The sequence below is a fragment of the Cucurbita pepo genome, chromosome LG08 (assembly GCF_002806865.2).
Source record: "Cucurbita pepo subsp. pepo cultivar mu-cu-16 chromosome LG08, ASM280686v2, whole genome shotgun sequence".
Taxonomy (NCBI): domain Eukaryota; kingdom Viridiplantae; phylum Streptophyta; class Magnoliopsida; order Cucurbitales; family Cucurbitaceae; genus Cucurbita; species Cucurbita pepo.
Genome location: NC_036645.1, coordinates 7,401,135 through 7,417,148, shown reverse-complemented (window position 1 = coordinate 7,417,148; position 16,014 = coordinate 7,401,135). Strand labels below are relative to the sequence as shown.

Sequence of the window (16,014 nt, the reverse complement as noted above, 5' to 3'; positions counted from 1 at the left end):
GCATGACTTAAAATTGACAAATAGAAAGGCAACTGGTTAGAAGGTGACAGTGGTTGGTGGGGTGACTGGACAACTTTCCATTACCTTCTCCCACTTTCATCACCTGGAAAGAAAGCTTGAAAACGAAGGGAAAAGCTAACTGTAACAATGTTATCGAAAAGTTAACAAAAAGGAGAAGGAAAGATGAAAAACAGTGTTAGGTCGGAGATCATGCGCTATTTAATTTAGCCAACAAAAAAGAGTCATGTATTTAAGCCAACCATGATTGAAAGAGAAGTGCCCTTGGTTGTGGAGGTAAATATAGGATTAAAACCGAAAAGTGTTCATCAATATTCAGATCCAGATAAGAGCTTGAGATTATGATATTGATACTTACAATAGCGCCATTTTCATCTTTGAACACGCATTCACCTTTTACTTTCTTACTGAAGTGAATATGACCTGAAACAAAATAAACAAGGTGCATAAATACACATTCAAAAGTGCTAAAAACTTTGACAAGTCTCTCAAGAATAAATCAATAGATAAAAGTGGAGTGTATGAATATGTTTTAACCAATTGAGTATGCAAGCTTAATTATCTAAACAACTTCTACAAACTTAGACAGTCTCTCAAGAATAAATCAATCAATATGAATAGAAAATTCATACCAGAATCCATACACCTCAAGATTCAACTTAATTTCATTTTATCAGAAGGGTAGCATTTTTTACCTTTCAGGTCCTTAGAAAATGTGCTTTATGGTTCCTTTGTGAACTGTTTCAAGAAACCGATATAATTCCCCAGGAGTGACGATTAGGAAAACCTTCCACATAGGCAAGAAAATAGTTTGAATCTTACTGTATCAGTTTTTGTCAACTATCCACAATCAGAAAGACATATCAAACATAAAATCAACCTCAGTTAAGTACAAACATTTATTGGCACATGGCTATTATCGAGACATTACATGTACAAGAAACATAGATGACTGTTTTCACTACTGTAGATGATGTCAATATCCAAAAGAGTTAAAAGGAAGCAACAATAACTACCCAAGCCCACCGCTAGCAGATATTGTTTTCTTTAGGCTTTCCCTTACGGGCTTCCCCTCAAGGCTTTAAAATGTGTCTGCTAGGGAAAGGTTTCCACACCCTTATAAAGGGTGTTTCGTTCTCCTCCCCAACCAACGTGGGATATCACACTAGAGGTGATCTGTTAAGAGAAAATGAGAATCATTATAAGCATAGAACTTGACAAGAAAGTACCATAATCGCCTTACCAAATCATTGAACCATCATTGTTGCTCCATGTCCTGTCCTTCCTTCTGTGGTAATTCACATAAAAATGGCTAAAGCAAAATGTTCATTATCTTGAGCTAAATAAAAATAGAAAAGGAAATGAAACAAATCATGTTCAGTATCTCACAAGATATATTCTAATAGAAGAGAAGAACTTACATTAAGATCCTCCACGAGGCAGTGTAGTGGTAATTCTCAAGTACTGACATGTTCAAACCACTGCTATCAGTATCGAGTTTTCAGCAAAGTTATACAACAATAATCGAAAAGAGTAAATCTTGTACAAAATAGAGCAGAAATCATAGTAAACAAAGAACAAGAATTAAATAATGATCAGTATTCTTCAATAAACAGACTTGAGATCTATTACAAATGAATTGCTCAATATAAAACAAATCGATATGGACAAGGAAAACATTAACAGAAACAAGAAACTAACTCTCTCCCTCTGAAGCCTGTCATCTTTACAAACAAGCATTAATTTCAACTTCTAACTATAAAAAAAAGAAACATGTATTTGGGCCTACTGGCCAGAAAATAAATAAATTTGTCTTCTTGGTTGGGAACCAGAATTTTTTGGCATGTTAATAGTTAAAGCCTAAAAGCTTTCCCTAATTCCAATCGTGATGCAGCTTTACAATCAATCACCTCCGGACAAAACCAGTATCTTGCATCATAGCCACAAACTCACTGTAATCTATTCGACCATCCTGAAAAGAAATCAAAAGGGGCATGATTGTTAAAATGGAAGACGACCCTTTTATATTTTCATAGTCAATCAAGCAGCAAGAAAGGCAGGCAATAAGAAAAGATAATCAAGAGGAGAATGATTACATTATCCTGGTCAACTTCACGCATTATATCTTCTAAGCGGATGTCTGGCAAACCAAACTTTTCGCAAGCTTGTTGGAGCTCGTCCTGTGTGATGTATCCACTCCCATCTTTGTCGAAGTACGAGAAGGCAGCAAAGAGGTGGTCCTCTTTCTGAACCTTGTTTAAATGCAGCATTGCTGCTACAAATTCGCCATATTCTATGGTACCACTATTATCGACATCTGCCTGAAATATTGAATTGAAATAATATTTAAAACCAAAACTGGAGAACAACTGACTTTCACGAAGTTGGAATGAACCATGAAGAAATATGCTGATAATTCTGTCATGGAAATATGTTTCTCATTTCTCGAGGATACTAACTATGATAGTTTGATAGTGGCATTGAAATGATAATCGTTCAAGTTCTGTCTTTAATATGTCTATAATATTAAAAACCGCACAGCCTGTGCTAACTAATGTACATGCAATTAAAAATGTGCAACCATCTTCACATTTGAAACAATCCATACAGCAGATTAAGAATTAAAGGTTTCATAATTTCTCTAATCTAACGGAGACTTGACCTCTTAACAATAAATCAAACGTAAATCAAGGAAGCACAAGTGGAAACAGAAAAAACAAACTTTTATGAAGTCTAGAAAGAGAGAATATTTCTCCTGGGAGAGTATAGCATTACTTACTGCTTGCATTAACCCACTAATTTCAGAATCCTGAAGATTAGCACCCACTCTTTCCAAGCCATGCTTCAATTCCTCTAGAGTTATTTGACCACTATTGTCCGTGTCTATCATCTTAAACATCTCTTTGAGGCCAGCAATTTCCTCTTCAGAAAGGCTCTCTGCAATAATCTATAAATAGACAACAGGTTGAGAAAAGTCTCACCGGAATAACAACAACCTTCAGAAAGAAGCTACCACATCACGAACTAACTAAACATTTGCTTCATCAAAATCGTTTCACATACTAATATGCACTTTTATGCTTGTTTAAAATGTGTTTGATGGCTGCTCACTCAACACTGCAAGGCACTAGGTGATGGTTTGTTGGATATCATTAGTCGTAGAGTTAGATGATTAGCACTCACTCTAATTGCTATTTTCTTCAGCCTGTTCATGGCAGAGAATTGATTCAAACGACTTAGAACAGCCGAATCAAGAGGTTTGTCAGGAGCAACTCCATTAGCTTTTACCCATGGGTGGCCTGCAAAATCACGAAGGCCCTATAAGAAAGCTATTAAGCACACTAACATTGAGATATATGAAAATAAGAAAACTTATATCTTAGGCAACAACAGCAACGCTAAAAACTGAACGGTGAGGAAAAACTTAAAAAATAGAAACCTCGCTCTTAATTATCCAAGCCACAGAGATGTTGTAAGCATGACAAGAAGTTTTAGAGTCTCTTAGCCAGATATCCAAGGGGACGGTCAATTGAAACCATTTTACGCCACCAATGGGCTGTGTGAGGGGATGACAAAGTCACACAATCTTCCAGCTAAAGATCCCATAGACGTCTTATTTTGAAGCATTGGATCAAGTACATTAGCCATAGAATGAACTTGGTCCTTCACTTAATATTTCAGATTCAATTAAAAGAACTTCGCCTATACGTTTGTTTACATCATTTGAAATTACTAGAATTGATTTTGTGTTTCAACCCCACCATGTTAGTGTGAACCTATTTGCAAGATCAAGCATGGTCACTTCCACAGCCATTGAGTAGAATTAACATTCATATTGGAGGATGAACCCTTTTTCTTTAAATTCACAGGTAGGCATTCATCAATTATAAATAGCAAAAGTGATCTCATGGCAATTGTTATTCTAATGTATTACCAAGCATATCTAATACTTCTTGGCATCCTATGTAAATGTCAACTGATCTAAAGATTTAGACATTGCCAAATATCCCAGATGCTACAAGAACTTCACATTAGGATACCCAAGTCATTGAAGCCTCGAAGTTAGTACACTTAAATCCAGAACAGATTTTCTTTTAGAGTCGATAATGAAATAAAACATTATAATTATGGTAACAGAAGTAAATAAGTAGCAAGTAAGTTACAGCTAACAAGTAACACAAATTATTATTATTATCTTATAATCGATTTTCAGAAATTACAGTAAAACTTGTCCATGCTATGTTGTGGGACCATGAATTCATACACTATAGATATAAACTTACAAAGGACTTCATGGGCTGATAGTCTTTTTTTGGGATCTCTTACAAGCATTTTCCGCACTAGATCTTTTGCGTCTCCAGATATACTAGGCCACGGTTCTGACATAAAGTCAAGGTCGCCTTTCAAAACCTGCTCAAATATTCCTTGCTCCGTCTCTGGTATGCCATAAGAATTTTAGGACACAAGTCATGTATATACAGTTAGTTATTTCCTATGAAGCTATTTAATGGCTGGAAAATCCAAAAGGGTGTGGTTTCTGGATCCAGAAACTCACCATCCCAGAACGGAGGCACGCCACTCAGTAAAATATATATGATAACCCCAGCACTCCATACATCACACTCTGGCCCATAAAGCTTCCGCAATACTTCTGGGGCTACATAATATGGGCTACCAACAACATCTGTGAAAGTTTCACCTGAGAAAAAACTATTTCTGGTCAGACTAAAAGGGAAACAGATGCAGGGTGGATATAAATAACATAATCTTCATAAATAGACCTCTCATTGCGACTAAGTTTCTTCATAAACATAACTATTCGTGAAGAATAATTTCAAACTAACTCAACCGTTCGGTCACAGCTTGCCGGTACACGATCCTAACCATTAAAATCTATTTGATCGTCAGAAACATTACTTCGCGTCCCTTTAAGCAGTATGACAGAAAGACGATGCAAGCTTCTCTATACATGAAGTAATTCTAATTTAATGCATATTCTTTCAAAAAGGTTGTTGCCTGTCGGCTCTTGATCTCTAGATCAATATATGTGCTGCATCAAGTCAGCTCGACAAGGTTAATCACTACCACCACGTGCTGACTTGAGAAATTACTATTTCGAGGTCGTATATGCCCGAAGAACAAAAAGGGACAATTACCTTAGTTGTTTAATATTCAAACTTCAGTATTTCAACATGAGCATAACTTCTCTTTCAAATTTGGAAGTACAAATCTTTATCCCACTTTTTCTTTCTTTTTTATTTTAGAGTTAGGAGTGTCAATAACATATGTCAATTATCGCTGTCATTATACTAAAAAACTTCAAAACTTCGCTCTAACTTGCCTCCTAAACTTTTACCTTATAGCTTTCCTTTAATAGTGGAATCCAATCAAAACTAACTTAAAGCAAGGTCTAAAATAATAAGCCTTACGAACGACGATTTCAAGAAACTATTTCATCAAACAAAAAGAAAGAGTTGAAAGATGTTACCTGGCCTAAAGAACATGGAGAGCCCAAAATCTATGGTCTTAAGTGCAGACTCCTCTTCTTGACTGATGAAAAGAAAATTCTCTGGTTTCAAATCCCTATGCATGACACCCAGAGAATGGCATGCCTCGACAACACCGACTATGATTCTAGCTAATTCAGCAGCCTTTTTCTCCGTATAATGACCCCTCTGTATAATCCTATCAAACAATTCCCCACCCGCACAAAGCTCCATTACGACATGAACTGCCACCGCGTCCTCATAAGCCCCCACAATCTGAATCACATTAGGATGACCTGCTAAATGGTGCATTATCTGTATCTCTCTTCTAACATCCTCCACATCCTCTTTCGTCGTCAATTTCCTTTTCGCTATAGATTTGCACGCAAATTCTTTCCCCGATTCCTTCGCCACACAAAGAAATGTCGTCCCGAACTGCCCCTGTCCGAGCTTCCGCCCCAATGTGTAATGATCCTTAATATTGTCCGTTTTTCGCCCTAACACCGAATCAATTTGAAGTCCTGCGCTGGATACTCTCTTAAAGTTAGAGACCTTTTTCGATTTTGTTCCGTCTGGTGCCCTAGTTTCATCTTTAATCACTCTAGACGACATCTCACGCTCCACTGCTTTTTGTGGATCATTATTACCAATTTTCACGGTTTCAGGCGGCGTATTTTGAACACCACTGGGATCTGAATCTTTAGAAGCATCGTCGTTCTTGGTTGAATCCGAACTCGCATTTGCCTTACTTTTGCTGTCGGCCCCATCCTTAGGCGGAGGAAGTCTTTCCTCCGGTGGTCGGCTTGGCCATACTGCGGCCGTAACAGATTTCAAGAATCCATTATTGCCGAGATTTGGTCCTACACATGTGTTCCCCATCAATTTACCAACCTCTTAAGTTCTTGACATAATCTCCCTCCCCTGAATCTCCTCATAAGAATAGATCCCCATGAAGAACCAGAGCATTCAATCCAAACCTCCCTAATTAGATCAAATCACCCCGAAGACACAACCAACATCTTCAACTCGATAGATTCGACAAAAATAAACACGAAAACACGAAAATCACAAATATCCTCCATCGTGAATGCAATCATTCATTCAACAGGAAAAACGTCGTCCTCTGAAATCTCAAATCCAATCAACATATATGTATATAAACAGAGACAAATTGAAATTAAAATAAAAAAACGTGTATCATCATCAAGCAGATTCGAATTCCAGAAAATGAAAAGAGGAGAGAATTTTGGAGGAAAAGAAAATGGAAGAAAACAATGGAAAGTGAAAGTAAAAGGTTGAAACCAAGTGGAGAAGGCGAAATTGACGATGAAATCCTCTGAAATTGATCATCATCGTCAATCATTCAGCGATGGAAGCTCCTCATTCGATCAACGCCCGAGCTGCATGCGTGCTAATAGAGAGAGAAAGAGAGAAGGAGAGATTATCGCTCGGAATCCTCCTCCATCGACGGCTCTTGCATGCATGGTTTTCGTTGAAGCTCCTCATCATTATTTTATATTTACCATTTTTTTTTCTTTTTTTTCTTTTTAATTTCAACAAGGCTTTGCTAGGAGATAGTCGAATCCTTAGGATTTTTTTAAAAAATAATTACTTTATTTTTAAAATTAATCTTATAAACATTATATATATATATATTAATTATTATNTTTTTTTTTTTTTTTTTTTTTTTTTTTTTTTTTTTTTTTTTTTTTTTTTTTGTTATCGTATATTTTAAAAAAGTTTATATATTTAGAATTTAGCTAAAAAAAACCTATTTGTTTTCTTACAAAATATAAATTTGATGGTAGAGAAATAATGAGAAAATAAACCAAACTTTTGATTTTTTTTTTTAAATAAAAATTATGGTTATTTCTAAATTTTATAATGTCTATATAATTTAATCAACAAAATTTTAAAAATAACTATTTTAATTATATTATTTTATCAATCTCGTATTTATTTTTTTTTAACACTATCTCAACATTATTTTTATTTAAAATAAAAATAAATATTAAGAATAAAGACTGAGATGGAACAAATTTAAAATTTTAAATATCATTTTTATTATTAAACTTTCAAATGTTATTTCTTAATTTCTCGAATTTTTATATAAAACTTTAAAAAAATTATAAATTTACTATTTTCATTTTCATATTTTAATTTAAAAACTTTTATTAAAATTTTCACATTTAGTCCAAAATATATTAACATATCTTATTTATTAAATTTCACACTTAATCATAAAATTTGAGAAGAAAATGATAGCTTTCATTTTAAAATTTTAGAAAATGTGTGTTTAAAATTAAAATTATTTTTTTTTCGAATAAATATTAAAAAATTTAAAACGGTCAAAATGCGTCTTGATCTATAAACTTTAAAATACAAATTTATTAACAAAATAGATACAAATTTATAATTTAATTAATAATTATATAAGCCAAAATAAATAAAAAATTAAAAAAAAAAATGGAAGCTACTTGGTCAAAATTTAAGTCCAAAATTAAAATAAAAATTCAAACGGCGTTTTCCCCCATCTTTTCATCCACTTCAAGTCTTCAACTAACCTTCTAAATTTTCTAATAATTAAATAAAGATTAAAATAATAATACTTTCTAGGCCGACAGCCGGCAAGCTTAAATATATATTTTTTAAATAACAAAATTAAATAAAATCAAGAAGAACAATTCAAAACATACGCAATTTTAATTTTTTGTCCTTTTTTTTTTCTAAACTAACCATCCCCACAACAATATCACAATATTATAATAAATAATAAAATATTTTTCTNTTTTTTTTTTTTTTTTTTGTTATTTTGTTTAATTAAAGGAGATTAGCTGAGGATGAATTTAAAAAATAATTATAAATAGGATATTAGTTTTAAATAATAATAATAATTCAATCAACCTTGATTTTTTCAAATATCTAATTGAAATTTGATTATTTTTTATTTTCTAATGTTTAAATGTTGAAATTTTAATTCTAGTCGATAATTTAAGTTATAATTCGAATTAATGGAATTAAATCTAATGCGTAAGTTCTATGATTTGGTTGAATTTCTCAAAATGACACTGACATTATAGATATTATAGTGTTCGTAGTTCGTAGTGTTCTTGATTGATATTCATTTTATAAAATAAATAATGAGCTAAGTTTGTGAAGTCTATTAATTAAGTTTTTAAAATTTTATATATTTGGTCATAGCACACTATCCATATTATTTAAGAATTAATTTTATGTTCCCGCATTTAAAGACATGATCATTTAATTAACGGAGTTAATTACTTATTAAACATAAAATTAAAAATTCAAATCTTGAAAATTGATACTCGAGGATCTTGTAGTGTCTAGGGTTGGGCCACTAATGCTTCGTGTAGCTTACCTCGTGGAGCTCACCGAAATCACAACCCTTTATCCCGAGCATAATTTTAATCTCTAATATAGAACTTTGTGTTAGATGAACACGACTCTTTACAATTGTATGATATTGTCCACTTTGAGTATAAACTCTCGTGGGTTTTGCGCGTTTTGCTCTATGCTTCCCCAAAAGGCCTTATACCAATAGAGATACCACTTGTCACAATAACACTTTTGATGACAGAGGACTTGCGATTGTGCGGCACTCACTTTCCAACGACAAGTGAGCTAAGTCAATTCGTTATTGCGTCGCCTACGGCCAAGCGACGTATGCTCGAGCCTCTAGCCTCGGTTTTAAGAGAAGATTTTAGAAAACGAGGGCGGAGAGAGATTTTCGAAAGAGAGATTTCGGAGAGAGACGTTATATAAGCTAAGCAAGCAAGAGAGAAATAACAATAGTTCACAGTATATAACTTTGAGTAGGGAGGAGTTAATAGTATTCTTTAATCATAAACTCATAATTAATTAGTCGTGTGATTCCTAACACTTTGAAGTTGAATTAGCCAACAAATGAGTGGTATATTTATTGCATAATGAATAGATTCATACTCAAATTCATCCTGTTCTTCATTTATCTAGAAATTTGTAAAAGTGACCAAATAATCTAAGCAAGCAACCAAACAGAAATTGACTTGGTACTAAAATAATTTTTTAATTGAATTCCAGAAAAAGAGACAAGATTCATTCATAGTTCATCGTGTTATATAAACTCCAATCTATTTTGTTCCTAATTCAAGACGGCAAAACCGAGAAGGTGAAGAAATCGTACCAAATTTCCAAGCCCTAGCTTGTAATTGCAGAACAACGATGAACTCCGCCGCCAGGAATCAATTGCCATTGCGACTTCGAGGTCCAAGGCCACCGCCATTGACGGTGAACAAATCCTCCACGAAGATTTTCAAGAAATCGACAACGATTAATCTGCGTCCGATTCCGAATCGACGCGATCCTGTAATCGTTTACCTTAGATCGCCGAAGATTATCCATGTCCGTCCTGAGGAGTTCAAAAGCTTCGTTCAACGTCTCACTGGAAACGGATCGTCCGTCGCCGTCGTTGCGGCGTCCTTTTCTGCTACTGGAATGATTGCCGGTCATCCTGATGAGGAATGTGTATCGGCCTGCAATTACATTCCGTCGTAGCGTCCGCCGTTCTCCGGCGGTTTTTCATTGATGATTCGCAATTGTTTGGCAAGGAAGATCAGTTTTGTGATTCTCTTGGGCTAATATACGATGAAATTTATGAAATAATCTCTAATTTTTGAGTGATTTTACTTTTAATTTCTTGTAAATTAAATCGACCTTATTTTCAATGTGTGAAAATTCTTTTTCTTTTAAAATAAAATTTATTAAAACTTGTTTTGAAATTTTCTTAATGAATTTCAAATTATTATTTAACTAAAATTGCATGAATTTCAACCGATGAGTTTAAAATAAAAATTGATATTAGAGATAAATTTTTATTTAAATTTGTGACTTTTGGTCGGTTATTTTGTGGATAATTTGTGCAAATTTTGGTATTAGTAAAATGAGTGAGTTAAATGGATATTTAATATTATTATTTTTTAATTAAAATTATTGAATTAACAAAAATTGAGTAAATGGTAGAAATTGCAACATTTAACTAAGTTTATGGTGTGGTAAAAATAACAAATTCAAAGTAAAAATTAAAATATTTCCACANAAAAAAAAAAAAAAAAAAAAAAAAAAAAAAAAAAAAAACCTACTACTTAGGATTACTACCACTTGTTTTCTTTTAATATTATTTAACGCTTATTATTATAATAATTATTATTATTAACATATAAATATGTGCATATTTCAAATTCTGATCGTGCTGCTAGTAGATATTATCCATTTTGGTCTGTTATGTATCGTCATCAACCTCACAATCTGTATATTATCCATTTTGGTCTGTTATATATCGTCATCAACCTCACAATCTGTTGTTATGTATCATCACCAACCTCACGATTTTAAATCGTGTTAGTAGGGAGAGATTTTCAAACCTTTGTAGGAATGGTTCATTCTCCTCTCTATAGTTAAAACGTGTCTATTAAGGAAAAATTTTCACACCCTTATAGGAATGCTTCATTCTCCTCTTCATAGGAGACACGTTTTAAAAACGTGTCTGCTAAGGAAAGATTTTCACACCCGTATAGGAACGCTTCATTCTCATCTCTAGACACGTTTTTAAAATGTGTCTGCTAGTAAAAGATTTTCACACCCTTATAGGAATGTTTCATACTTGGAAAAGATTTTCACACCCTCATAGGAATGCTTCATTCTCCTCTCCATAGGAGACACGTTTCTAAAACGTGTCTGCTAGAGAGAGATTCATTCTCCTCTCCATAGGAGACACGTTTCTAAAACGTGTCTGCTAGAAAGAGATTTTCACACCCTTATAAGAATGCTTTACCTCTCCAACTGATGTGGGATCCCACAAGTTATGTCCAAATCATTTATAAAAACTGACTCATGTAGCACAATGGCAAATTTAGCCTCAAGTGTCGAAGTTTACAAATATCAATGGCTCATAAGAAGTTCAAAAGCTTCGATCCTAGATCAACACGTCCTTACATCAAACTCGTGGACAACAAATAAGCCATACCACTTCCGAATGAACATAAATTATTGGTAGAGGCCGAAATAATCCCTTTTTAAAAATATATAAACTTATAAAGTCTCATAGTACGAAGATTTAAAAAATTCAGATACCGAATAGAAACTAAACTTAACTTAAATCTCAATGACCCAAAAGTATATATTAAACGGTTTTGAAATATGGTCAGAGGTCTGAATACAAGCACCACTCACAATTCTGCAAACCCTCTCCTCTCAAATAAAAGATTTTAAATTGATAGAGATGGTGCATATACTATCACAACACCATGAAAGAACAACGATTAGAGGCCACAGGAAAGGAGAAAAGACTTGAGAGATTTGATGTTAAAGCAAAGGCAGCCATTGTGCATTCGACTGGCTATAAATCATTCTTCAATCTGAAATATACAGGAGAGGGCTATCAGACGTTACGTTCCTCGAGCAGAGTTCGTCGAAACAATACGAGTAAAGCATTCATATATATATATATATATATATATATCATATCTGTGTTCTACGGATCAACCAGTCAAGTATAATCAATCCTCGAACAATCAAATAAACGAATGACTCGCACGCTACCCCTTTCTGCCACTACACAATGAATCCAAAAAAAGAGAAGCCAAAAGAGAAATCGTATTCACTGGACATACACACATATTCGGGACGTCGGGTTTGATTGGATATGAACATCAGGTGAGCGGTACTAAACTTGTGTGCTTGCAAGACATCTCCACTGTCTCGTGTCCGGACCCTGTTCGAGAAGCATTAGCAAGCCAGCACTGTTTGACAACCCAAACAAGTACCTGCAGTCCCATAAGAGATATGAATAATGGAGGTTGGAACATTACTATCACAAACTTTCTCATAAACCCGAACGCACTTTCACGTGCTGGGAGGACATGGAATGCAAAAATAGAATGATATGTTTATAAAAATGTTTGGGTTCACTTGTAATCTTTTCGATTTCCCACAACATTGCTGTAACAGCCCAAGTCCACTACTAGCAGATATTATCCGCTTTGACCCGTTACGTATCGCCAGTCTCACGGTTTTAAAACGTTTTTACTAGGGAGAGGTTTCCACATCCTTATAAGGAGTGTTTCATTCTCCTCTCCAACTGATATGGGATATCACAATTGCTATCTTCTACGGATCAAACCACATTGGTTTGATAGTAATCTAATTAATATAGCAATGCAAACAAGGAACACTATCTCCACAGTCCACCTCCATGCACAGATAAATAGATAATTGGAACGCATAGACAGAATTCAAGTAAATATAGGACGAAAATCAAGAACATTATGGCAAGAAGCTACGTACTTGCTTCGACGAGCTTTTCTTTTCCATAAAACGAAGGATACGATACACTGCGGTCACAAAACGTGGAAGAGAATTAGACAAAGTATGAGCAAAAGATAAAGCTAGCAATCATTCATAATCCACAATGAAGGCAGCATTCAACAAGCATGTCATGGTTCAAATGATCAAAAAAGGTTTCATGGGAACATCAGAAACACAGCAAAATCACCTTACAAACCGCCATGAAAGAAAAGCTCGACACAACGGATGGCTTCTTCACAACTACTTGCTTATCTGGTGACATCTCCTTGAATAGATGTTGAGCTATTTCTTTCAGTAACACCATTTGGGCCTTATCAGTTCGCATTGAAATAATTGCTTGTTTCATTGATTCTCTGTCTGCTTCAAGAACCTGAAGCCTCAAATAAAGTTTTCTGATTTCAGGGTCCCCAAAATCTACCTGATTTAGCGACCCTCTCGGCGTGGTTATATAGTCATCGTAAATGCCAACCGACGGTTTGGGCTCGTGAAAACCATTGTATGTAGCTCCATTGTGAATAGAGTCAATGGTATAAACTCTATCACTCATGTCATCTCCAAGTTCTGATGCATTATCCATTTTTCTCAAATTGGAGAAGTCCTCACTCTGTGAGACATATTCCTTCTTGAAGCTTGATGATGTATATCTTGGAGAATCATTCACTTGGGGCATACCCATGGAGAAACTAGAATCAGTGGAAAACTTCTTCAAATGTCTTGGCCTCCTTGGAGATTGTCCCACTATTACCTTCTCCAAAACGTTATTAGTACAAGAGAAGTCAGGATCTAGGTGATTGTAGCTAGAACTTCTCTCCAATTGGCTGATCCTATTTTCCAAATCCATGACGTGATCTCGAGTACGCGGGGTCTCACCAAACGCATATTTCTCAATATCAGCAATATCATTATCATGATCAAAAGGACCTTGAGCCTCGTTTAAGCTGCATCGTAAGGGAGGGTAATCATACATCGGAGATTCGCATTGTGCCTCGTATTCCACGGTATTCTGGCTACTATTCTGCTGAACCCTCTCGCCATCAGCCTCGGCTTCCGTTAGCCCATAGCTCATCATTCTATGTTTATATGCTTGTACCTCACAAGTGAGGGATTGAATAACTTGCTCTCTTTTATATAACAAGTCCTCAACTGCTGCAAGCTCCTGTAGATCATGTGCCATCTTCTCTTCGGCGAAGCGTTTGAATTGTCGAGCCTCCATCTGGATCTCTGCCTTCTCCCTTTGCAATCTCAATATCATTGACATTGCCTCATTAGCAGCTGAGGAAGAAGCATTCCTCTCCTCTTCGAGTTCAATATACAAATCCTGAATTGTTTGTTTCTGATTATTAGCCATCTCCCGCAAAGCGTTACATTCATTCTCAATATGTACCCGTATGACAGAAAAATTATCCAACCCAACAATAGCAAGTGGGCTAAAAGAATCCGATTCTTCATACTTCCTTTTAACAGATCGAATCCAAGTAGTGGATGGCCCAGTGGACAATGAACAACTGCAGGGGAAATTACTGCTTTTTACAATTTCCAATGAAGATGGAGGTGCCTTGAAATCCATAAACCAATGTGCATTCAAACTCTAATCAAATTGTATATGAAATGCAACACAATGTGATTCTACAACTAAGGATAAATCCAAACAAGATAACAGGACCCGGTAATGAAATTCACAAATCCACTCTCTTGAATTATGGATTTCTGTATTTAATTCTCTCCCCTCCTAAAATCAGGTCTTCTTCCTCCGAGATCAGAAACACAGAGAACAGAACTACCTAATAAGGAAAATGAAATGAAATCAGAACTTAATAACAACAAATCTTCATACCAATACAACAATCTAGATCAAAAACCAGAGAAAACGACGAACATTCATATGCTCTTTCTCCTTCCGTTTCAAAAAATCATTTCCATAATACGAAATACAACGAAATCATACCTTGAAGGAGCTTAAACGACCCGAGAAGGCGTGGAAAGAATTGAGAATCACAAACTATTGGTATTTTCCCGCGAAAATTCCAATTCCCCCAAACAAAATCTGAAGAAACTCAGATTAAGAAAACCTTCCCCCACTTCTTCAAATAAAAAAATCAAGCTTATACCCCGAAAAAAAAAAAAAAAATTAAGAACAGAGGGGAACAACAAATAGGGGAAAGCTTTCTTGGAGGGAAACAGAATTTGGAGGGGAAGAGAATAAGAGAGATTTGGAAACCCTAAATTAAATGAATTCTTTGTCGTATCAGGTCTCTTTCATTCGGATTTCTCGATTTCTGCGATATTGTTGATGAAAGATAGAGAGAGAGAGAGGGAAAAAGCTCTGAGCAGAGAGAATGGGAGAGAAACGAGCGAGAGAGAGAGAAAGAAAGCGAGATGGACCGTTAGATTTCTAAGTGAATCGCCGATCCGTTGGAGGTTCGTTTGTCGGAGCGATCTTTTTTTACCAACTAATTTCCTCGTCATTTCAATTATGATTTTCCTTTTTCTAATTTTCTTTTTAAGATAATTGCAAATTCCATTTTACTATCTTACCCCCTTCATTTCTCAATTTTACAAAATTACCCTTTTCCATTTTTTATTTTCTCTATAATTTTCACGTTTTAAAAATTAATATTATAGTTCTTAATTACAACAATTTTTTTTAATTTTTTTAATATTATTAAGGGTTTATTTGTAAATTCAATAAGTTTAGGAGGTTGATAAAATGCACATATACTATAAATCCCATTTCCAATTTTTTTTTAATTTTTTAAATTAAATTTTTATTTTTAGGTAATTATGGGATTTTTTTTTTTTTTTCTAATCATGGAAGATTTTGACTTCCTTGATATATCCATTCGGTTTGTTGATTTTGACCGACAATATTCTTTTTTTGTTTTTTTTAAGGATAATAACAAATCCGTTCATTAAATAGCGATTCTATGTAATCTTTTTGGATTAACGTTGTTGTGTACGTGATATTTTAGATAAACTTATTTAATTAGTTATTATTATCGATCTTAAGCGTAAGCTTATAATTTGTCACTTGATCTCAATGTCCGAGAATAGTGTGCGAGTTCGAATTTGAATTAGGTTAAGAGATGAAATTCCGACATTGGTTGTCTTTGACCCAGTACAAAGAACGACTAGATAATCTACCTAAAGA

General features: G+C 34.5%; 2 protein-coding genes across 4 annotated transcripts; both read right to left on the bottom strand.

Annotated features, from left to right (window-relative positions):
* Window positions 1-1,693: 1,693 nt before the first annotated feature.
* Window positions 1,694-6,892, bottom strand: LOC111800607 (calcium-dependent protein kinase 20-like). The gene is made up of 7 exons (XM_023684379.1): window positions 5,507-6,892; window positions 4,574-4,717; window positions 4,302-4,454; window positions 3,202-3,317; window positions 2,798-2,965; window positions 2,115-2,339; window positions 1,694-1,990 (listed from the first exon to the last, which is right to left on the bottom strand). Exons 1-7 carry the CDS (start codon window positions 6,381-6,383, stop codon window positions 1,925-1,927), a joined length of 1,749 nt encoding a protein of 582 aa, XP_023540147.1. The 5' UTR covers window positions 6,384-6,892; the 3' UTR covers window positions 1,694-1,924.
* A 4,769-nt stretch (window positions 6,893-11,661) lies between these two features.
* LOC111801190 (myosin-binding protein 7-like) lies at window positions 11,662-15,306 on the bottom strand. Of its 3 annotated transcripts, none has more exons than XR_002816095.1 (5): window positions 14,812-15,306; window positions 13,054-14,647; window positions 12,846-12,892; window positions 12,173-12,325; window positions 11,662-11,917 (listed from the first exon to the last, which is right to left on the bottom strand). XR_002816095.1 is itself a non-coding variant. In XM_023685194.1 (5 exons), exons 2-4 carry the CDS (start codon window positions 14,431-14,433, stop codon window positions 12,226-12,228), a joined length of 1,527 nt encoding a protein of 508 aa, XP_023540962.1. In that variant the 5' UTR covers window positions 14,434-14,647; window positions 14,812-15,306; the 3' UTR covers window positions 11,662-11,917; window positions 12,177-12,225. The 3 variants fall into 3 exon arrangements, 2 of the variants coding, with proteins under 2 accessions (XP_023540962.1, XP_023540961.1); XM_023685194.1 differs by having other exon boundaries at window positions 12,177-12,325; XM_023685193.1 differs by lacking the exon at window positions 11,662-11,917 and having other exon boundaries at window positions 11,927-12,325.
* Window positions 15,307-16,014: the final 708 nt, after the last annotated feature.